The sequence below is a fragment of the Platalea leucorodia genome (genome assembly GCF_965183815.1).
Source record: "Platalea leucorodia genome assembly, chromosome: 1".
Classification (NCBI taxonomy): Eukaryota; Metazoa; Chordata; class Aves; order Pelecaniformes; family Threskiornithidae; genus Platalea; species Platalea leucorodia.
In genome coordinates this window covers 68,692,353-68,716,680 of record NC_138823.1, presented here as the reverse complement: position 1 = coordinate 68,716,680, position 24,328 = coordinate 68,692,353, and the positions used below count along the sequence as shown (strand labels likewise).

General features: G+C 44.1%; 2 protein-coding genes across 5 annotated transcripts in view; one reads left to right on the top strand and one right to left on the bottom strand.

Annotated features, from left to right (window-relative positions):
* ANKS6 (ankyrin repeat and sterile alpha motif domain containing 6) overlaps positions 1-2,009 on the bottom strand; it is a gene marked incomplete at its 5' end in the record, with an annotated part of 45,631 nt that extends 43,622 nt beyond the window's left edge. For all 4 annotated transcript variants that reach the window (XR_014228413.1, XR_014228414.1, XR_014228415.1 and 1 more), the window contains one exon: positions 1,651-2,009. Coding sequence is in view for 1 of the 4 variants with exons in the window: in XM_082314419.1 (XP_082170545.1) it covers positions 1,651-2,009 (359 nt within the window). The remainder of the gene's footprint in view (positions 1-1,650) is intronic.
* Positions 2,010-11,857: 9,848 nt separating this feature from the next.
* Positions 11,858-24,328, top strand: part of GALNT12 (polypeptide N-acetylgalactosaminyltransferase 12) — a gene marked incomplete at its 5' end in the record, with an annotated part of 51,735 nt that continues 39,264 nt past the window's right edge. The window contains one exon of the mRNA XM_082330129.1: positions 11,858-12,228. Within this exon, the coding sequence (XP_082186255.1) occupies positions 11,858-12,228 (371 nt within the window). The remainder of the gene's footprint in view (positions 12,229-24,328) is intronic.

The window sequence follows — 24,328 nt, the reverse complement described above, 5'->3', positions numbered from 1 at the left end:
CTTTCAGAAAGTACATAGTTGCAGAAGGAAGCCTTCAGTCTAATCCCTAGGTCTATCCTGGTAGCCTTCACTGTGTCACCTCAGTAGAGCCTGCAGCCACTGTACACATGATTAACTCTATGCATATATGCTATCTCCTGTCCAATTTCAACAGGACTAACCACAGCCAAAAAATTAAACATGTACATAGTTCAAAAACTACACCTGTACAAAACACTAGGCTTCCTTTTTGGTTATCCATTAAAAAGGAAAAAGAAACATGCTCCTCCACTTTAAGCTTTCTCCACAGGTTTGAATATCTACAGTACTTTTCAAATGGCAGCAAGTAATTTCTTTAAAACAGTGAGAGTGTTATAGTGATTTGAATTTATTGTTTTTAGAGAATGAGTGTATGGTTTTCGTTAAGGAAAAAAAAAATCTAAGAATGTTTCTGCAACTTTTTTCCTTTTTTTAACCTTCATAAAATAACAAAATTGTTGAACCTTGTCTTCCTTATTCTTACTGGGAAGCCAACTGCGTGACTCATTCTTTGGGAACTTTCTACGGGCTTTAATTGAAGAGAAATGTTGACTTTGAAACAGACTCTTTTCTTCCAAGTATTTTAATCTGTTATGAAACAAGGAGAAAACAAATCCAAAAAATATTTGTCCTCTCAATTAAACATTCAATTATTACAGGAAAACACTGCCCTCCAACCTTGCAAAACACATCTGTAAACCCAGAGCGTACTTGTATACGTAAAGATAAGTGCAAACACGAGCATTAGCAATTTGGGAACCTCCCACAACCCAGCGGTGGGTTACACGAAGCTCCGCGTCATTGATGCAGAAAGCAATCCAGTTTTGTCATTAAAAACCCTCAGCAATGATTTTCCATATCCTCCAGCGAGCCACTTAGGAAAACAGGGAAAAGCCAAGTGAAATGAATTATTTCTGTTTGCTTCAGTATGTTTTTATGTCAGAGGTGAATTTTCAACAGGCAGGTAAGACACACAGATACCAACACACACACACACAAAAAAAAAAAAAAAAAAAAAGAGAGAAAATGAAATAAGGGTTTGTGTGTATCTTATTTCCACAGAAGGAAAGAGGGGAGCAGTGTTTTCATGTTCAGGTTACCTCTGACTGCAATTCTGCACTGGCTTTACCCAAAGAAATAGCGTGCACAGCTTCAATTAACACATCTTTAATATGGAAAGAGAAAACCTAACGCCCCCAGCGTAATACTTACCCAAATTTAAACCCGACAACCCCTCCCCACCCACCCCCGGGGGGAAGGTAACAGGTGACCACTCGGATCCCCCCGGGATAACTACACCAGCGACGAGAGACCGCGGCCTACAACATGGCGCCTTCCTTCCCGCCCGCCCTCACACACGCTGACTCGCCCGGAGCCCCCCAGCGCTCCCGGGCGCCCTCTCCCAGCCTGGGGAGCCGGATTTTGAGGGCGAAGCGGCCGAGCGCCGGCGGCAGCCCCGGGGCGGGGAAGGGAGGGCCGCCGAGGCTGTGCCTCGGCGGCCCTCCCTTCCCCGCCCCGGGGCTGCCGCCGGCGCCGTAGCCGCCCTGCCGCTGACTAGGCCGGTGCTCCGCGGCGAGGCGGGGCGGCGGCCGGAGACCCCCCCCCCGCCTCTCCCCGGGATCCACCCCCTACCTGGCCGCCTGCATGAGGGGGCTCCATCCGTAGTGGTTCCTGCTCTGTACCGAGGCCCCCTTCCGCAGCAGGAACCGAACCAGCTGTTCGTGGCCCCCCGCCGCGGCGAACTGCAGACCCGTGTTGCCGGCCTCGTCGGTGCAATCCACGGCTACGGCGGGGGCCGGTGGGGCGGACGCTTCGCCGCGGGGATCCGCCGCCGCCGCCGCCTCCTCGGTGCCGCAGGCGGAGGGGGCCGGCGGGTCGGCGGTGCCGCCGCCGCCGGGCAGCCCTAAGAGGCGCCGGGCGGTCTCGCAGTCGCCCTGCTCGCAGGCGCGGAGGAAGAGCTGGACCTGGGGGGGCACCCCGCACTCCCCCATGGGCAGCGCTGCCGAGCCCCGAGCAGCTCGGCCGCCCGCCCCCGCCGCCGGCGGCTTCGGCGGCCGCCGGGAAGGCGGCGGGGAGGAGGGGACTCCGCCGGCGGGAGGAGGCCGGCCGAGGGCGGCCGCAGCGCCCCGGCCGCTCTCGCACGGCGGGGAGGGGAAGCCGGGCTGCGCCGCACGCCGCCCTCCTCGCAGCCGGCGAGGGGCCTCCCCGCCCGGGCCGGGGGCCTCGGCGCCTCTCCCCGCCGGGCCGCCCTCCCCTGGCCCCGCTGGCAGCCCCGGGGCTCTCACCCCTCCTCGCCCCAGCCAGCGCCCGGGCCACCGCGGCTCCTGCCCCCTTCCCCAGGTGTTTTCTGTCATCCACTCGCCTCTGGGCTGCAGCCGTTTTGCTCGCCGTGCTCCTGCTGCCATCGCTGACTCCCATACGAAGAAGCGTCTCTGCATTACATGTTTTTCTGCCCGGGGTCGTCGCAGCAAGCCTTCGCTGTGGGGCTTATTCGCTCTCACCTGGCACAACGATCCCTTTTTCTTCCTTCACAACGTGACTTCTGCAGCCTGGCGCGGTCCCTCTCTGTCGCTCCACTTACATGATACTTCAGGCCTTACTTGCACCTTCCTACTTCGTGTTTCCTTCAGGTCCAAACCGGTCTCTTCCTTCACTGCCATACAGGATTCACAGTTGAGTCATTCCCCAACAAACATTGTTTTATGCCCCTGGTAGTGCTGATCAGTTGGTCTTTCAGTTTAAAGAGTTGGAGCATAAAATTTGGCTTTCTTGTGGCGTTTCTAAGAACCTTCTCTTTAGCCTTAGCCTCCCAGGCAACCTGAAATCTTTTCCAGGTTATATTGATTTACAACAGCTAAAGTGAGGGGAAAAAAAGTACTGATGAAGTGACTCTTGAACTGCTCTTGACCAGAAGAACATTGTGTCATGTCCCTGTAAGTTCGGGCAGGTCGTTTTCTATTAAAATCGGTGACTGCAATGGCAGAACATGGCTCTTATTACAGTGGTGGAGGGCTTGGGGACAAGAGGACTAGAAGAGGTTATGGTGAGTATAGCAAAACCAGCAAATGCCACTAAAATGAAGCCATCCCCTGGTTTTAGGCAGTGGCAACCATATCTTCCCAGTGATTTTGCTTGTGATCCACTTACAAATCCAGATTGCCAGGCCGTCATGGCAAAGGCCCAAACCAGTTACACTTGGAGAAAGACTCCAGCAAGCAAGAGTCCTGGCTGTGTTTATGGCCACTTAAGTCCTCTGGGAAAGTACCACTCACAGCAAAGAAAAAAAAATTACTTACACCTTTGCAAATTTATCATTACGGAAAGAATAGCACAAATTCCTAGACAGGGTAAATATTTAGTAATGCTTCCTCCATTACAGATACCATGTGTTAACTCATGTAAAATGTGTAAAATATTTAAATATGTAACGTATGCACTTATGTTAAATAATTTCCTTAAGCATGAAGATGCTTATAGTGGCCATCATCAGAAGCAAGGTGCATGGCTAGGGAGACTTTTGGTCTAGCCAGTACAACCATTCTTACATTACGATAGTATGAGGAGCTTGCCATTATCGATAAAGCTGGACGGTGCAATTCACTCTGTGTAAGATTTCACAGCTTGCAAGAAGGGAATGGCAAGAGTGATTAATGCAATACATTATTCATGATTGAAGAAAACTGGGTTATACTTATCATATCAAAGTGCATGCTCAGATATAGTCAAATTAGTGACAGGATCACTCCAGTTTATCTTTGAGATAAGCTACGGAACATGTTGATCGTACAAATTTATGTTCTGTAGCTGATGATTACACTATCAAATTCTACTAATGGTTTGAAACTCCAGACATAGATATCATGAATGTAATTAGGAACCTAACAGCAAAAGATGCAACTCTTATTTAAAGAAACTCCTAAGTAAGCAATAGGAAATATTTGCTGGGGTTTACAAAATGAGAGAGGAAATAAATTCTGCTAAATTCTGCTGCTGTCATCTGATGGCCATTACTATCTTCAGTCAGCATCCTACACATTTATACACATATGATCACTCAGTGATTTCTGTCACTGATAGAGAATCAAAGTATCATGAGGCAAGAGAAAAATAATCAATCAGGTCTCTTCTGAAATGAATAAAGTGCTACAGAGTATTCTTATGGTGATGTAGTACCAAGATCTCTGGGAAATATAGGACATAATTTCTTCACCAATGAAAGAACCTAAGCCTTTCAAACTGCTTATTAGGTAAGGGGATGGAGAAAGCTTAGGTTAGAAGAGGATACAGAAGAAAACAAAACCAAGATTCTCAAGTGCAGATTGTGCATTAGTCGCTTGGGAGGTTTGTCCAAACTGCATCTGGTTTGTCCAGTCAGTGAAAAATAGGTTGCTTTTGACAAGAAATTCCTTCACGTCACCGGTGTACTAATTTGTATTGGTCAGTGTGGGATTGTTCAGGGGTTAAAATCATTTAAAGTGACAGAAAAAGCTGATGAATGGAAAAATTGCTTTAGACTAAAAGAGTCAAGAAAAGTGCAAGGAACAGAACAGGCACACCAAAACAATCGGAACAGATAAGGAAAGAGCAAACATGGGAGGCCAGCATTTGTGAAACTTTTCTAACAGAAGTCTCCACTGCAAATGATATCAATACACCAGCAGGGAGATAAATGAGCCAATGTAAGCTTTATTAAAGCTACTCATAATACAAGGTGACATAAAGGAGATAAACTTAGAGCCATCGTTCCGCAAGAGAGAGAACTCATCATTTGCAAAACAAAGCCTAGGAAACCATTATGGCACGTAATGTACCTGTGGAGCTAGTAAAGTAAGTATAATATGGCAAATGTGCAGTGATGCAGAACTACAAATTGGCCGGGTAACATGACAAAAAATTCTGTTGCTCTTACAGTAGTAATAGGATGTAATACATTTGGACGTATCCTCATACCATGACACACAAGCAAATTTCTACCTCATATATAATTCAGAATTGCATAATATGGAAGACTATAAAATTACCATCATAAGCAAAAGCATCTCAGAAAGGGAAAAATGCAAGTAGTCAAGCAATCTGTTCCAAAGAAACCCAGAAAACTAGAGATTGCTGACTCAGTCATAATCTTCATTATGAAGGTCTGGGGATGATGGCATCTCAAATCCCCAAATACGATGGCATTATTTTCATGGCAATTCAAGGAGTAAAAGGCTTATTTTCTACTGTAAAACCTTACTGATGTGAATCACAAGGAAGTCATACTTCTGATAAAAAGAAAACTGAAAGTTTTAGCATGTGTTTTGTGTGAAGACTCTTATCTCCATCTTAAAGAAAAACATATACACATATATTGGACATACCATCAGAGAAAAGCAGATGTTTCTCCAGTATCATTTGATGCATATGTTAACTTTGGTCCTTTCAGGCATAGAAAAAGAAATAACCTTGAAAAATGACTAAAAAAAGTGGTGGTAAGTGCCTACAATACCTTCGGCTGGGGCTGCACGGCTAGAAGGCGCGTCCCCTGGGTGGTGGATAGGGGATCCCTCTCTGGAGGGTGCACCAGATAAAATTGAAGAAGGTGCCGCGAACCAACGCAGCCTAAGGGAAGGCCACCCTGACAGAAAAACCACTGGCCCTCCAAGTCATGGGGGTTGGGCAGGAGGCCAACTACCTCCTCCCGGGGAAAAAATAAAAAGTTGCAGAAACGACGAGCATCAACTTGAGATGGAGATGGAGAAAATCAGTAATGAAGTGAGGAGGAGGAGATGGAACTGGATCGGTCGTGTCTTGAGGAAAAAACCAACAGAAGGCTGCGCTGTGGCCCTTGGGTGACTCCAGAGCACGCAGCCGCAGACCGATCGAAGTGGAAGAACGATGTTCGCGCCTTGTGTGCCTCCTGGCACTTAGAGAATTCAGATTCAGAAGTGCCTACAATATAGGATGACTAAGAGTAATTCCACCACATAATATGCCCTTGAGTTCTTGGTTCAGAATTTTAATCATGGTGTATATAGCAGGTCTCCACTTCGTCTACTGTAGCCAGCTGCTATAACTTTGTGATGAAATTACTTCATTTATATGTTTCTGAATATGCCATAATTTTGATAAAACTTTCAAAAATTATTTGCAGCTCAGTATTTCAATTCACTGTGTCTGCACAAGCACGTATGAAGTATCCGTCAGGTTTCCAATATAACAGACCTCAAACAGTCCCTTCAGTAACACGTCACATCATATCATATTCTGTGGACAGAACTGCATTTTTGTTCCAATAGTTTTTGACAGCTAAGCTTGCTAGCCATGGCTTCCTTTATGTACAATATCTCTTCTACTGCGTGCAGTTCATACTTGCTGTATAGCTAAAGAGAACATTTATATATCAACAATGCATACCTATAGCAAGCAAATACACCGATAAATGCCTTTAGCATGCACATCCTTACTACCTTTAAGCTATCCTGGCTTGCATATGACCTTTTGAACAAGATAGTTTGTATGTGTGTGTATGTGTATATGTATATATATGCATACATATGTATGTACATATGCACACACATGTGCTACAGAGATCTGCAAACCAGTACAGGTTAGGTCTTGCCCAAGTAGCATCCACTGAATGCCGCCTGTTTTTATTGCCGTGTCAGTATGAGAAGTGCACAGCAGTCATCAGTCTGGTAGAAGATCCCTGAAATAGCTGACAGTTTCTCTCTCACTCATCAAGTCTGTGTTTTTAATCTGTTTTATTTTTAGGACTCTGTACCCAGTGTTCTTCCTCTCATCTAAATTCCTGATATGCTCTGCCTCCGTACTATGTACCCAGCTTCACTCTTGACCCAAAGCCTACCCTGCAAAACAGGGTCCCAGCTGAAGGACAGAGGACCTCAACACTCACCCTTCAGTGCAGTCCTGCAGCTGGGAAAGCAGGGGCTCAGCCCATTTCATATTTTGCCTGTACTGTGCAACTGCCTCAAATAACAGCACTTTCAACACAAACGTATTAATAAAAAAATCCCAACCTTGGCACTGGTTGAACAATGAGGTGAACAATAATATTTAAAAAATACCAGCGCACTTGTGCTGACAAAGGAGAGAAAGAGCGGCCAAGGTGGGAGTTGAGGGGGGCTATTTCTTTGCAAGGCAATGCTATTTTACACTGAGTTAAAACAACGGTGAACAATGACCCATAGGTCCAAAGCTATCTCCAGTGGGTATGTTTTATAACTTGGCTGAATCTTCTTCTTCTTGAACAAATTTCCTAGCTATCTGCAATGTATTTGTACACCATGTTCCTCTGGTATTTTTTTTCCCTTTTTTTCTTAGAATACCTAAGCGTTGGCTGTTTCTAAAACTAGGAACATTATTTTGAAACACATTATTTTATTCTTTCTTTTCCGCTGAAAGTATGACTTTAGGAAGCTATTTGAACTTCAGGTTTATTCAAAACGCAGTCTCTATCAGCTGATACTTCTCAACACCCCATTTTCATTTTCTAATCTTGCTTCATTTTGACTGAAAGTACAGATCTAACAAAAAAAGAAAAGAAAAGGAAAACTTTGGATGAGGAAAATTTTAAAGCCTTTGCAAAATTTAATACCTCTATTTTTTTCTGCAATGTGTATGTCATCGCTATAAAGTAAGAATAACTTTTAATAATAATAGATGTGTAAAATAGTTAACATCACTTAAAGTTTTCTTGTCTGTAGACCAATTTCTTCAATAGGGTCATGTATTTTAGGTAAGCTAAATATTGCCTGCAATTCAAATGGATATTTCAGTGAGCAAGAGATACGCTCTTAATTTCAGCTATTACATTTGCTATAATGTAAGTTCTTATGGACAATTACATATTGTTGTGTTTAGTCTTCTTCTCTTAGTGCTTTTTGAAAGGTTTAGTTAATATTTTATTCTTTTTTTTTTGGTGAAAAAATACGATTTCACTTTTTTAAAATAAACTCTTCAAATGTATTAATTATTCCACTGATCTTCTGTTTTAATTTTGACAGCTAAGGGCATAATAGATCTTCCCAGATGCGTAGTCATAGGTTTTACATGACTTGTCTGGTTACTCTACTTATTTCTCACTGAAACTCCTGAAGCAACTGAATTTATAGCTCACTAAACATTCTTACTAATCTTTACAAAAAATCTCGAAACCAATTGTTTTAACTTCCATTGTTATTAAACCTGAAAAAAACAACAGAATTGCTTAAAAGGAACTTTTCCATGAAAACCTTGCTACAAGCTTTATGGATAGCAGGAAACTCATTTGCCTTATTAATTGTGGATTTTTTTTTCTCTGGGGCTTATTTTTACATTCATAGCAGAAGTCTTTATACTTTAAGTATTTCAGCTCAGAAATTTCAGTTTTCCCATCTTAATTAAACCCCACAAACTTTTAAAAAGGTTTAAGAAAAAGTGTCTTTGACTTCACACTCTTTATATCTTGTCCAAACTTATTTGTGAACGCAGCTGATTTACTCTTAATGATTTTTGCATTAACACCATTATTGTACTTTCCCTTGCTGAATTTCCTCAGATTTATGTGCTTGGACATCATCCCTGGGGAAGTACCATTTATTAATATTGCTTTCAGTCCTCACTGCGATGAGGATCACAGAAAGCCTTTCCAGCTACTTTGCTCTAAGGGCATTATTACTACTGAGAGCTGCCTCCCTTACTTTCCCACCAGCTGTAACCTTTCTTGCTTCTGTGGAAGCAAGCTGATGCTCTCCCACCTTTTCTTCCAGCCCTTTCTTCCTTTTTAAAATCTGACTGAGAAGTAGCTATGCTGGTTGTCTTCTTCAACAGTCTTGTCTGATCTTACCCTGTCTGCCACTGATTGCAGCATGCCTCCTGCAGTCCTGTCACATTCTGTTCTCTGTTTGCCATTTTTTGAATCTCAAAACTTGTTTTAGTCATGTGATCATATTCTTGTGTTTCTTCCATATTGCTCTAATACTTAAAATCCTTAAATAAAATACTTATTCTTCTAATACTTAAGAACCCTTACTGCAGAACTCTTCTGTTTTCTTCCTCACTGTTCTTAATTAACACTCAGCCCTACATTTTGCTATTTACATCTTCCCAATCTCCTCCAGTAATTTTTTTGGGGAGTCCAAGAGGATCTCCTTCTCCTTTGATTCATTCCAAGAAGTCCTTGTTGGGCTCCTCATGCTTAATATTTCTCTTACCCTATTCTAAGTAATTTGCAACCTTACACAAAGGGAAAAACCCAAGAATATTTGTTCCAGACAACCAGATCTAAACCAGCAGCATGTTCCAGAGATGTTGGCTGTATCCTTAGGGCTTACGCCTCCACCAGCCAGAAACTAGGGAACTCCTGCTATAAACTCAATACCAACAACACCAGTTGGGCTTCATTTATTCAGGAAGGATGGCAAGCAAGGAGACAACGCAATCACCAGGCATGCAATTACTAGTGCCACCTAACTCTTCCAACCCAAAGCTTGCTAGCTTCCTTTATATACAATGTATATTCTCATGTCAAGCATATTGGTATTTAGTAGTTGCCTACAATGCATATTTACACACACATACTTCACTTCTATTATGCTTAAGTTATTCCAGCTGGTATGTATTGAAACTAGATTTTATGCATACATAATGATCTGTGATAGATATCAGTATAGCTGAATAAGAAATAATGTAATTATATCTATACACACACACTCTTCTGAAAATTCACCTAAACTGCTTGATTTACGCTAGTTTGCCAGCATCAGGATGACTCATTATTTTTCAGCACCCCTCTGTCCAGAGCAAGGCTTCCGCATTAGTTGACAGCCTCGGGGTTTATCATCACATACAATATTTATTATTGTGTAAAATCAGAAAGAGCTCACAGCTGTATGCTGTGACCCTGTCTGGTGGTGACGAGGTTTTTCCCCTTCCTTAGTGTCAGACGTGTTTTCATCCACTCCTCAGAGAGCCATGCTGGTGAGCACCGCCCAGTACCGCTTTCCAGGCTGAAGTCCCTCCCTGGGGATGACCGGAGTCCTCTGCTGGGTTGATCTTGACAGGCCTCCAACAGCAGAGCATAGTGCAGTAAACAGCTCTTGGTAAAACGCATAGAGCAAATGACACCTCAAAACCAGAGTTTCAGCTCCCAGCTGAACATGAGAGAGAAACTGTATCAGTTATGTTACACTTATGTTAAGGTGTTGGAGTGCAAAATCACAAATTGTTCTGTAATCTCATGGCCTCAGGGTCACAAGTTTAGACAGACAGGACTGCATCCCGTTAGGGGGTGGAGTGAAAAAGCAGTATGGATGTGTTGTTGAGTAGGAAGCAAAGTAGAAAGTTTCGACTAAATGCCACAGTTGCTTTTTTCCCATGATTCTGTCACGCCATGAAATGGACTGCCCATTACCCGGATAATAAATTTGGGATTTTCACTTGTCTTCTGGATTTCTCTCTATGAGGCCACATCGGTTGACATTTTTTTTTCAACCAAGAACACTGCTTTCCTCAGTGAAAGAGTTTGTCATTAACTCCCATGGCTTCTTGGCCCATGTTCTGCTTACTTCTGAAGCACATGCTATTCTAGAGGCAGCAGAATGGATGAAGCCTGGTTTCCTACCGACTTGTTCCCTTCAGCACCAAAGCTCTTCCTTGTCCCTCTGTGGCAAATAACCTCCCCTGCTGTCCTCTTGCAACCCTGGCTACTTCTGTCAGGAGGCAGCAAGCCTTGGGGCCGTCCCCGTGGTCTCCAATGGCCAAAGCAGCTTGCTGTGGCTGTGCCAGCCCCATGCCAGCCAAACTTTCCCTTGCTGGGGGTACCCCCGCATATCTGCCTCACAGCTACCAGTGTTCGTGACGGTCCCTCAAGCTTCAGGGTGACCAGATCACCTCTTCCTTGAAGGGTAGCAGCAAGCGTGCGAAGGCGACGTGGCCTTTCAATACTGAAAGGGGGCTTATAAGAAAGATGGGGACAGACTTTTTAGCAGGGCCAGTAGCGAGAGGACAAGGGGTAATGGTTTTAAACTAAAAGAGGGTAGATTCAGGCTAGATATAAGGAAGACATTTTTTACAATGAGGGTGGTGAAACACTGGAACGGTCTGCCCAGAGAGGTGGTAGATGCCCCATCCTTGGAAACATTCAAGGCCAGGCTGGACGGGGCTCCGAGCAACTTGATCGAGTTGTAGATGTCCCTGTCCATTGCAGGGGGTTGGACTAGATGACCTTTAAAGGTCCCTTCCAGCCCAAAGCATCCTATGATTCCTCCCCACATCCCAGCCGTGCATGACCCAGCAGCACCGGGCTGGCCCCGCTCCCCTCCCTCCCTCCCTGCCCGGGAGCTGTGGGACAAGCTCCCGGGGCTGGGTCAGGACCATTTCTGGCTCCCCCGGTTGCGTCCCCAGGGAGAGCCCGGAGCAAGCTGGAGGCGTGCGCCTTCCCCGCTGCGCTGGGGCCCCCGGGGCCGAGCAGCCGGCCGACCGCCGCGAAACGGGGCGCACCGCCCGCGGGGAGCCGGCTGGGGAGCGGGCGGGGCGCAGCCCGCCTCGCTGACGCGCGGGGCGGTTTTCCCGCCCGCGGGCGCCGGGGGGAGCCGCTCCCGGACCCGCAGCAGCGCCCGACCGCGGCTCTTCCGCGCCGCGCCGCGCCGCGCCCCTCCGGGCTGGCCGGCGGCGGGGCGGGGAGGAGGGCGGGGCCGGCGGCGGAGGAGCCGGGCGGGTTTCCTGGCCGGGGCAGCGCTGGCGGCGGGCGCGGCGTGGGCAGGTCCGTGAGAACTTCGCCGGGTCCGCCCGGGGCGGAGGAGCGCCCGTGTCCGCGTCCGTGTCCGGGAGAGGCCGCCCGCGGCCCCGCCGCCTGCTCGGCATGGCCGGCCGCCTCGGCCGCGGGATGTGCTGGGGCAAGCGGGGCCGGGGCTGCCGGGGCGGGGGCGGGCTGCTGGTCCTGGGGCTGCTGGCCGCCGTCGGCGTCCTCGCCTGGAGGCACGGCCCGCCGCCCCGCCACGCCGCCCGCCGCGCCCCGCCGCCCGCCGACGCCGAGCAGCTGCGGAAGCCGGTGTACGCGAAGCCGGCCCTGGAACCGGGGGCGCTGGGCGAGCTGGGCCGGGCGGTACGGCTGGAGCTGAGCCCGGCCGAGAAGCGCCGCCAGGAGGAGAGCATCCGCCGGCACCAGATCAACATCTACCTGAGCGACCGCATCTCGCTGCACCGCCGCCTGCCCGAGCGCTGGAACCCGCTGTGAGTACCCGCCGCTCCGCCTGCCCCCGGGGGCGGCCGGGACGGGGGCGGAGGGGCCGTGCCCGCCCCCGGCCCGGTCGCCGGAGCAGCTCTTCCAAACGGAGGAGCGTTTGGTGGCAGTGGCCGGCGCGGGAGGAGCGCGTCTCGGCTGCCGCTCACTCAGAAACGTGGAGGCTTTTAAAACTTCCTCCCCACCCCCCAAACGCTTTCAAATCACAGCGTTTGCTCACAAAGTTAAAACCGTCGATGATTTTGCCTGGCTCCCGCTCCTCCACGAAACAGCAGCGTGTTGGTGGTGCGTGTGCAACTCGGGAGAGGCTGTTTTCCTCTGGTCGCCCTAGCAGCGTGGTTTCGGCCCTGCAGCGGTGGCGTGCTGCCGTGCTTCTCCTGCTGCTGTCCGGAGATAAGTCACCGCAGGCAGCAGTGTACTTTTCCAGTCCCTCCTAGCTTTACCAATGTTAGTTTCCCAGATTTCAGCTTTGCGTTGTATTCGAATGTCTTATGCCACACAGTATAAAGCAGATTGTTTTATCATCAGATTTGCCAGGAGCGATGTAGAAATGCTCACAGAGATGCATAGCATTCTTCTAAACTGGGACTTTGCTTGTTCCTGGGTACTTAATTACTGGGACAATTTACATTTGCAAATTACGTTTACAACTATAACACTAATGCCACATGATGGCATAAGCAGTTGTAAGCTAAGGATTAGATAGTGTTTGATGAGATGATTCTAGTTTACAGGCAACAGTTCAGTGCGGTTGTGAAGGCGGTGCTGCGCAGCGGGTCTGGCTGTACAGTCAGTTCTGGCCTAACACAAATCCTCAGTTTAGCGGAGTCGTTCACCCCAGCGCGGGCTGTCCTGGCAGTGAGCAGCCCGTGGTGAGAGGAATGGGCTGAGTACATACAGGTATGTGCCTTCAGCTAAAGGGGTCAGGATGGAGCCGTGGCTGCAGAGTCCTCTCCTCTGTTTCAGCTGAGCTTGGGTTCAGCCAGTTTATTTCATTGCAACAGGTTTGTGTGGTAGCAAAGAGCTGTGGAAAAAGCAGGGCCCTCTCTACTATGCATTTGCTTCATGTCAGTGCGTCCTGCCCAGTAGTTCACCCAAGTCTAGTGAGCTGAACATAAAATGTGAATCCTATGATAGCTCTTAAAAAATTGCAATGCAAGTGCAAGATCTTTTTGGTGTAAATTTAAGCATGACAGTAGGCTTGTTTTGCTTGGTGATCTTTTATTCTCCTGTTGGAAGCAGTCTACAGACCATAGGCTAAAAAGGACCGTTTTAGTTGCATTTCTACAGGAAGAATTTAAATAATGTCAATGAATTATTCTGGACTCCTGCCATTTCTTTCAGACAGGATGTTGGAGGAAATGGAAGATCACAGTTGTTGAGCAGGGGACGTTATAGATGGGGGGAGATGCTTGAAACGAAAATAATATAAGTGGGCAGATGGATTTTGCTGCAATGGCACATCCTTTTTCATTTGGATGTTGAAATGACAAAATGTATCCAAACCAAAAGGATTGCAAGGCATCAGTGGCATAATCTCAGAGATAATTGCCTTCTGAGGCTGGGGCTGTATTGTACTGTTGTAGCATCTGTTGGCAGGTGCTTCATGCCTTTTCACACAGTTAAATCTAAATTATGGCAGAAATATCACAGAACATCTATCCAACTCACACGGCAAATGTAAACAAACAAACAAACAAACAAACTTCTCCAAAGACAATTTTGCAATAAAGTTGTTAATTACATTTCTTAAGAAGGAAGACCATGTGAGAGATCTAAGTAAAAAAAAAAAAAAAAGTCTTGAAAAAGGTATCGACAAGCCTGTAGAAAATTAATAGAAATAGAAAATTCATTGCACTTCAGTGCAAGATTAGAGTCTATATAGGTTGAAAAGTCAAGTCTAGGAAAAATATCATTTAGTTTCTTTGTTTTAAGGTTGGTAATGCTTGACCATTCATGATCTTTAATGAACGTTTGGGTGAGGCTACAATGGTAGGAAATAAGTAGTAATGGTAGACTTCAGCTGTCCACAAAAATGATGCAAAGGCTACATTTTTAGATGTGATCAATGAAAGAATTTTGGTACCTGAAGACCAGAAGTTGACAAATAGACCATTTTTTTTAGCAGAGTCCCAGAGGAGAACCAGCGAACTGTGTGCTGGCAAGCCTTGGACCTCTTCCAGGAATGTTATTTACAAGCCGTGGTAAGGAGAAGAATTAGTAGCAGATGGGTAGGTGTGATCTATTGAGAAAGGGTCAACTTGGCCTTTGTCAAGCATGACGTGTCTCACAAACCTATTGGAGTGCTTTGAAAGTTGTAATTATATGAATAAGGAAGTGTGGTGTTATTTCCAGAGGCTTCTGATGAGTTCTGTAAACAGCTGTGAAACAAGGTGGAAATTCCTTGCGTTTATAACTGGATAAAAGCTGGGAAACACTTGTTTTCTTTTTTTCTTTTCTTTCTTTTCTTTTTTTTTTTTTTTTAATAGTGGAGGGTCACTGATAAAGTTCCACAGAAATCTGTTTTGGACCCAATGCTGTTCAACTTATGGCATGGTTTCCATACAGAATTGCTTAATTTAACTTACAGCTGTTCAGCCTGAAGGACAGACAGGATACTGAGAGGGTGCCTCTTGCTGAGCTGCTGCAATACTAGGTCAATGCATGAAATGGATAATACAAATTCTGCCACCTCTTTGTTCCAAAAATCCATTTACTGTAAAGTATAAGGAATTCTATCTACTAGAAAATTGACATCAAGTGTTAATGAGATATTAGCAGATACTATGCTTGGAGACATTATTTTGGGCTATGGGCTTTTGGTCTGTTTCAGCATATTCTTATGTGTGTGGAGCTGAGTCTGGAAATTTTAGATCCCAGGAAAATGGGAGGAGGAAAGAAAGGGAAAGAAAGATAGGCAACATCCCCACCACCTGCATGCCCCACTGCTCCTCTTAACCTTAATGCCGTCCCACATTCATCAGTGAACCCGCTGTCTGGGTATGAATTGTGAAAATCACAAATGTGAATCTGGTGAAAACTAGAATTTTGCTAATAAGATTGAGAATATCTGAACCATTAAGCCTGGTCTGCAAAATTATGTGTACAAGGTGTTGCTTAATCAGAAACTGATGACAAAAAATTTTTCCCACTGCCACATGTTGTACATCCTGGACATGCTATCAGACCAGAAATGTGGCAGTAGTTATTTGCTGATACCTATGACTGGTAATACTGTGCAGGAAGAGAAGAAGAATAGTTTGACTGAGATTACTTGCCCAAATAATGTATTGTTTGATGATATTTGACTACGAATTCTATACAGATGTTATTTACTTTATTATAAAGTTTCTTCAACTTTAGATGTTTCTCCTACTAATATATTCCTGCCAATATAAACATTCAGAGGACCTTTATTCCTTCTTGTTCTCACAGACCACTGTAACACGTTTTTCTGAGAACTGATCCTGTTTCTATTGAAACACAGACCCGGAGAACTCTACAACTACTATCGTTTCCTTTAGACAGTTCCTTCTTCCTTTAACTGCCTGTGCTTGAGGTCAGCAACTGATAATACTGTGTTTCATCACACAGAAACTCTTAAGTTTTATTGGTGGCTACAATTGTGTGTGTGTGTGTGTATACACATATGGATATATATATATGTACCTATATGTATACATATATTTAAACATACATAAACAAATTAAGTAAACATATATATATATATATAAACAAACCATTAAAAATGTTCTTTTGGTAAAATACTATGCATAAGAATGTAAGGAAAATACTAAATGGTGATACAGTTTGTACAAGACTGGAAAGGAAATATGCCATAGGGTCAGAGGATGGCAGAGGTTGGCAGGAGCCTCTGGGGCTTCTCGTCCAACCTCCTGCTCGAAGCAGGGCAACTTCAGTGTTAGGGCGTGTTGCTAAAGGCCATCCTTGTCCTGTCAAATTTTGAAAGTCTCCAAGGATGGAGGTGCGGCAGCCTCTCTGGGCACCTCTTTCAAGGCTACATCGCTGCCACAGTGAAATTTTTTTTTTCCTCCCAATCATAATGTTGTCGAGATGGCCCAGGTTGTCTTCCCACTGTCTGTCCTTCATTTCTTGAGTTTATACACATACGGGAAGCAACGACTGTAGCAGGTTTAAAAGAAGCAAGCATCCTCCATCAGACATTGACCTACTGAGGGCCGTGTTGGGGCTGATGCCCTGTAAGTGCAGCGGGATGAGCTCTGGGCCATGTCTTTTGGCTGCTGCTGCTCTGCCTTCCCTCTGCACAACAGCACGGCTGTATCCCGTCCTGCCAGGCTTCTCGTTGCGTGCTGACTTTACAGGGCTGCAGGATTAGGCGGACAACTGATAGGGTCTCTTAGACAGCCTTTTACAGCTTGTTACAATGTGTAAGAAATACATTTCTGTTTTTTCTGCTTGGCTTCTTTTAGATTAAGGACTGTTCTCAAGCATTGTTCCTGATTTTAGACATTCTACCTTCTTTCTTTTTCTTTCTATATTTCTCACAGTAGGGGTGCACTGCACATTTATTTCAGGGATGGTTTCTGTAAAATCACACCAGCCTTCTTTTGGCTGACTCGTTACAGAAGGAACAAGGCAGGGATAGGCACTTTTGTGCTGACTCAGCAGTTTATGTTGCCTCTTTCATGGCAGAAGCCTGAATCACCCCTTGGGCTTCAGTTCACTTCTGCTTACAAGCAAATGGATTTGTAAGTCTCTCCTGTCTTTCCTTACCTGGCAAATGATTTTGAGTAGCCACAAAAGCCCCCAAAATATTGAATGTGGTCTGCATAATAATTAGCAGCGATAAAAAAAAAAGTTTTAGAGGTTTGTGCTTTAATTCCAGATAATTTTCTGTGTTTTGGAGAGAGATCTTGTTATATATATGTATGTTTTTACATGTATATTTAAGTAGCTGTAGATTGATATACACAAATACTTAAATTCCTCTGTCACTGTCATTTATGCCTATAATATAATTTATTTTTTGGGATATTGTCTTTGAGTTTAGTGTAACAATCTCGTGCTAAGATTTTTTTCAACTTTCAAAACTGCTTTTCCTGTCCCCACATTTGAATGTGATTCTTTTACAGTCTCATGTGCTACCATGGTTTGTTTTGTTTACTGGGTTGTAAATACCAAATTACGCAGGCTGCTCATCCGATAGTATCTCGCTAGCAAATTCCCAGAATAATCCTCGAGACTATGTTTTGGTCCCTCTTCTACTCCAAAAATCATAGCATCTGCTGTTGATGGGCACGGCGCTCCTGCCAGGAGCAGGACCTGGCCTAACCTGACCCTGTTCCCGGAAACGGCGCAGCAGCCGGGTGTTTCCTCCCTCGCACACCGCAACTGCCGGGCTTCACCCAGGAGCTTCTCTTCGTCTGTTATCTAAAGGTGAAATAACTGCAGCGACTTTTTTTTTTTGCCGTGCGTATGGTAAAAGTGAACTCTTTGGAGAGCTTAAGCTGCAGCAGCTTGACCGCACCGGTGCGTCCCTTCCCTCTAAACGCGCAGTTGACTGCGCGCCCCGCACCCAGGGCTTGCTCTGGCATGGGTATTCGCACGCTTCGCATTTGCTCAGAGTCCAGAAGGCACAAGGCTCTCCTACTTAGGAGCAAATGCTCTGCATAAAACACTTAGAGGTGTATTTGCTTTAGTAGTTTTGTAACACTGGTTTGGGGTTGGGTTTTTTTGTTTTGTTTGTTTTCTGAGCTTTTCTGGAATGGATAATTGGTTACTGATAACTATATTAATTGCAATACCCTTTAGTCATTACTTTACTGTTAGTTGGCAGGATTCCTTGCATTTATAAATGGGCTTTAGGCCTGCAAAGCAATGTGTCTCTGGGACATCTCATTCCTCCCTCATACGGGTAAGTGGGGGAGTAATAAATCTGCAGCATTGTGGTTTGTTTGGTTGGTTTTTTTAAATAAGCAGGCTTGTGTTTTATAACAGTACAGAATATAGCAGTGCTTCCACAAGTGCTTTGGTATTTAGGATTTTTTACTATTTTTGTTTCCTGTCTTCTGTAAAAATGTGTCAGTCTTCTCTGTCATTATGATTTTGTTTAATAGTCACCTGCAAACATTTTCCAGAAGGGTTCACATGATTATTTTTTGACCTTTTTTCTTTACAGCTTCTGGTAGAGATACTCAGCTTCCTCTGACGTCTAGATGAGTGCTTGATTTCAGTTGATTTCATTTTTAACCTGACAAAGTTCCCAGATCAGTGATACTAACCACAAATGATGATCTTTTTTTTTTTTTTTTCTTTTCTTTATTCAAACAGTGCTTTTACTATATGTGATTGTCTGTAAGAACCAGGTGCATCCACACCCTACTATTAGTGATGATTACAATAATTTCTTTCAGTTATTGTATTACTTTGCAAAATATTTTTCTTGCCCTGGATGAAATTAGTCACATCAAAGTAAGTTTCTGAATAGGTAGGTGTAGGAAATCGTATGGGTCTGTGCAAATGTTAAGTGTATCTCACTATCTTGGAAGAAAATTGCAAACATGGGTAACTATTTGAGCAAAATAGAACCACTGTTTCAAATCAGCAAAATAAAATAAAAATTAACTGTTTTTTTCCCCATGGACGCATGCAGAAATGCCTTCTCATCTGCACATCCAGAATCTGAGCTAGGTAGGAACTTCTATTGCCTTTTTCTAACAATTTGGAATTAGGAGGATCTATGGATTTCTTAACTCCGTGGATTTTAGGATGTAGATTTCTCATAGGTGGGCTTTCTAGACAATTTTTTATTAATGCATTTTTAATCTACCTTAAACAGATTTGCTTCTTTTTTTTTTTTTTTCAAACTTCTTTGCAAATATTTTCTTCTATTTCAGACTTCCCAACTTTCTTCCTTGCTTCTCACAATGTTTTCATACTAGCCAGCACAGCCCTTTATTGTCTGAAATCTTAAAGCGGTGTTTGGCCGTATGTCTTGTCGAGACCTTATTGTCACTGGGAGAATTGTTCTTTAAAACATCACATAATCTGGAAAACCATTTTACAATCTAGCTAGCCTCTGTTTTCAAAGACTTGATCATATCACAGTGTTGTAGACTGAACAACTGATCCTGGGGGCATCTTTCCTAACGAGGTTTGTTTCAGCAGATGCAATTTAGGGAGCGTTTACCCGGGTTGCTGGGCTTGGAGCAGGTGGTGGGGAAGCATGGGCCAGCTTTAACTCGCTCTGCTTACGTGTTCCAGCCTTGCTTCAAATCATCTGGCCATTCTGGCGGTTATCAGCATCTTGCTGCTATCTGCTTTGCTAGTCGGACCAAGACACACCTTCTGTAAATGTCAGCGCCTTTTTCTGTAATATCCGAACGCACGTGGGGTATGCAGGTGTGCAAAACTGGGTGCAGCCTTTCCATGCTTAGATAAAACTTTTTTTTTTTAAAAAAACCAAACCAAAACAAAACACCAAAACAAAACCAAAAAAACCCAAAAAAACCAAAACAGAACTGGCAGTTGGTTCAAGGTAGCTTTATGTGAGAAAATAAATTAGCATGAAAAGTTGGGTAGTGTTTGGAGGAGATAAGAATAATCTGATTTATTATATCCTTTAATTCCACTGAAAATGTTGCACTTCTGTGTCCTGGGTTTTGATGTAATAGGGCTGCGTTGCTTCTGGCTCACATGCTGGATTTTATCCATAGGTTGCTCTCCCCCAAGGAGGGGTGAGGAGCAGCTGTTCAAACACATGTTGGGGTTGGAGTAGGTGACATGGCCTCAGAAACCAGCGCTGTGACCCGTGTCATGCTGCTGAGCTTGGGATGCTCGTGGATGGACCTGCTGAACCCTAAGCTGCTGCTGGAAGCAGGAGGGAAGGGAGAAGCAGAAAAGGGGGGAGAAGAGGACCCTAGCATAGCTGTGTCCTCTGCCCGTGGCTTTGGGAGGGTGGGAGGAGGAGGTGTTTTCTCTTGGATGAAGATGCCTGGCAGAGCCCTGAGTTCATATTGCCGCCTCTGCAGTTTATGGGGTGGGGAGTGGAGAAGGTGAAATTGGATTGAGATGCCCACTCGTCCAGATCAGCCGTTTTTACTTACAGCCTACAAAATGCCACCTTTGAGCACACCTCTTGCTAAAAGGCCATCTGCTGTTTAATTCAATGTCCTAACCCTGTTCAAATTAGGAAGAGAAAAGGAGGTGGTGGTGTGAATCGGCACATCCACCACCCACCGTAACAAACGCAGCAAGCCTGGTTCCTAGCCCACCGCGTGCAACCCCGCCTGAAGCAGGGTCCTGACAATGTTTGCTAGATGATGCTGTGGTGGCGCGTATATGGCAATGTCATGTACCGTAGTCACATAAATCACGTTAAATCAGGTATAGCAGTGACACATGCTGTTTTGAACTTCCCGAGAGAAGCTACAGAATCTTGAACTTTCTGTATTTTCAGGCATTCACAATGAAACTTCAAAAGCAAAACTTAAAAATTTCAGCAGTCTAGAGCAATTTTGTTTTTGTGGATTGCTGAGAATAATTTTAACATCTTGATTTTCGACACACACTTGTTTCCATTAAAAATGCTCCAGGACATTATTTCTAAAAGAGAATTATACCTTCAGAAAGCATTAAATAATTTGAGCCAATTATATTCTTAACACATCTTTGGAAACTCACAGAACATTTCATATTTTTTTCTTAAAATGCGAGTAACTTGGCATATAAAACATAAAATTTGAAGATTAAAAATGTATTTTCTCTTGCCGTATCATTGTTGCAGTTGTGGTGAAAGTCTTACATAAAAGTATGTCAGCAGCCATTCCTAATTAACTCATGGCAGCATGCCCGGTGTGCACACATTCATGCTCTCTCACCCTGTGTACAGATACGCATCTCTAAGAGACAAACAGCTCCTTACAATGAAATAAATTGAGTGATTACATTAATTGACACAAATGTTCTCTAAAATAGCCTATTTAATTTTGTTTAGGCATTTCCTGACTGATGTCTCCTTAGTTTCTAATAAATAACCTATTGTAAAACTTGCTAACAGAACATTTCGTAGTGTAGTAGATTCCAAGGTTAAATTATTAAACTTGTCAGCCATATAGTCTTGGTTAGACTGTGACTTGCAAATGCATTGTAAAAAAGTAAAATCAAAAACCCACAAGAATGTGGATGTATGATGATACACCTTTACATGCTTTGCCTTAGTTTGCATTTTGTGGAGGTAGATGTTTGAGCAGGTGCTGTAGTGAAAGATCTAGGAAAGATGGTACATAGTGAACTTTTTAAAGTTTATGTTCAGGCAGAGTGTTATTCTCTCTCTCCTCCCATCGAGGAACGTAAAGATTCGTGGACGAATACAATTAGAATTTTTTAAATGTAGACATTTATTTTATTATAAATTGATAAACAAAAGCTGTGTCTTTTGGCATTTCTTGTTTTATACCTGTCTTTTAAGCCGCAGTGATCAAGCAGGAGGATTCCTGGAACATCCACCCAGCGTGGCAGGGAGTGCCAGAGGGAAGCGGAGGCCGGTGCAGGCGCAGGCCGCTGCTGGAGCAGGGCAGTGTCCCAGCCCTCTCCCAGGGCGGTGGTCAGGGGCAGGCCTGGCTGTGTTTTCTCTGGGTGCAAACTCCTGCTGTGCACAAAGACTCTGCTTTTGCATTTTCTAGTGGGGCTGCAGAGAACAGGAGCCATCAGAGGGCAGAGGCTGAGCAGCTGTCACTCCTTTGCATTGTATTACCCGTTATCGTTGTAACCTGTTATCGTTGTTATCCAATATATATCAGTATTTTTCAGTGAAATCCAAGTGCTATTTAAAACGTGCCTTTGTTTTGTTGGCTTTAAAAAAGCTGCTTGCAAGCACTGGCAATGGGTTTTTTCCTCAGTGACTGATCCTGGTATCTGGTAACTTTCCAAATTCAGCTTGACTACAAATATGTGTATGTTTCTGAAGAAAATGAACACACTCAACATGCACACATTTTTAACTTGTGTTTTTTTTTTTTTTTTAATATATGTAATTATCATCTATATAAAGTAAAGTTCCTGTGGTTAAATAAGAATGAGAGTAGTGAAGGAATATGTTGGACTACACATGACAGCGCTTCTGCATTTATTGTCCATGCTTGGAAATGCCACGTTTACAGGCAACTCATTTCCTTGTGTCTATGTTATGTTTTACAAACCGTTTGGTAGTTATGATAACTAGGTTCAAGGTGATGTATCAGGCAGCCGATAGTAGGGACTATAGGTAATTCCCCGTCATTTAACTTCCACCATACAAAAGTTCAGCATCTGCTGTATAGTTAAACCTCTGTAGACAAGGGGGAAGTCTCTTTGTCTGTGCTAGATAAATGTCTTAAGGAGGGTGAGGTGAATCGCCCTCTGGGTTTACCTTTATGGACACGCAGAGTCCAGACAGTTAGCTTAAAGATAGCCTTTAGATGGCTAACGTGAGATGCAATTAATCCTGTCTTAGCGTGATCCCCTATATTGGGAAAGGACAGCATTGTGCATTGGAGGGTGGCACTAAAGAGCGCCCTCGCCAGAAGCTGAAAGCAGCTTGCAGTACAGGCAGTATAAATACACATTCCCAGTATCTGCAAAAACATATTTTGGGACTGCTGTCGCCAGTTTGTATCTTCCCTGTCATTTTAATGACATATTGTAACTGATAGGCATTTGTTTTTCTGAATAACCCAAAGTAGGAGTGAAATGATTCACTTGGAAAGTAGGAGCTTGGATACTTGGCTGACACACGGAGAATAAAAATACATCCTGAAGTTTGCAAAGGTGAATACAGAAGATGCACTGCTAAGGTGCTTCTGTTGCAAATAGCAGTTAGGAAATGGAAAAGCTGAGTTATGACCACTAGGCTTTAAGTCAGGTTTCATACTTGTAGTGAGTTTTTTTGAAGCTTGTGTATCTTGTGAAGTGGTAATGTTTCGTGCCCGTGTGCATGCCGCTTAATTGTTATCCAACAACACTTCTTAGCATTTCCATTTCAGGGATTCATTCTTTTATTTTTTATGATTTTTCTTACACTGTTGTTTTTCCAGGGTTTGAACGCTTTAGGTTTGTAATCTCCTCAGTGGGATTATTGTTTAAAACTGAGAAAAACTCTTTGAAATTTCTTTCAAAACAGAAAGATAAGGAAAATTATGGTTCATTTTATCAATAATATTTGAGACTGCTAGCAGTTGAGATCTGGTAGTAATCTAGTAAGGAATATGTGTCTTGGAAATAATTTCTGAGATAAACATGTAAATAGAAGTGGAATAACTAATAATAATAATAATTTTCTATTTTTTTAGAAGTAAAAGTTTCAAAATTTTAGTTGGTCTATACATGACGATCAGTTTTCCCCAAAATAACTAAAAAGCACAGTCATGTTCTGTGTGTTTTAATGTGCAAGGTGGGAGATGGTTTCTTTCTTCGGGGGGTTTTCAGCCTTGTCCAACGGCCTGTTGGGGGGAAGTGGGCTGCAGGGGAGCCGGGCACTGCACCGGGCAGTGTGGCCGTGCCGGCCCGCAGCCTGCCCTGCTGCCCTGGTGAGTCATTTCTCTGCATTTGCGGGCTGCTTTCCCCCATGGAGCTAGTAAATAAAACACCCTTTTTAGTTTTGGCCTCTTTCTTGACTTCAGAAACCTAAGAAACGTGTACGGTGGTATGGGCCGTAGGAGGCTGACCTTTTCCACAGTGTAGGGTGTGCTCATCGAAGGAGGCAGCAATGCACAGTGAAACACAAACAGTTTGGGGATTGCCTTGCTCTGTGCCAAATTACGCGTCCCGTCTCCAGCATGTAATTTTCAGGCAAATCCATTGAAGTCTTTAATCTATAATTAGGCTTATAAGCTTCTTTAGACTTTTTGGATTTCCTTTTTTAAATAATGGAATACATTATTATTCTGTGAGTCTTTCTGACATATTTTCCAGAGAAACCTTTCCTGGAGGTTTTCTATTTATTTCTTTTTTCCTTCAGTTTTCTAGAGCGGGTAGGTAAAGATCCTATTTCCATCAAGTAATCAACTGAAATTACCGGATACAAGTGACTGTGATATATAAGAAGAATTTTTTCCTAGCAGTACTGAGCAT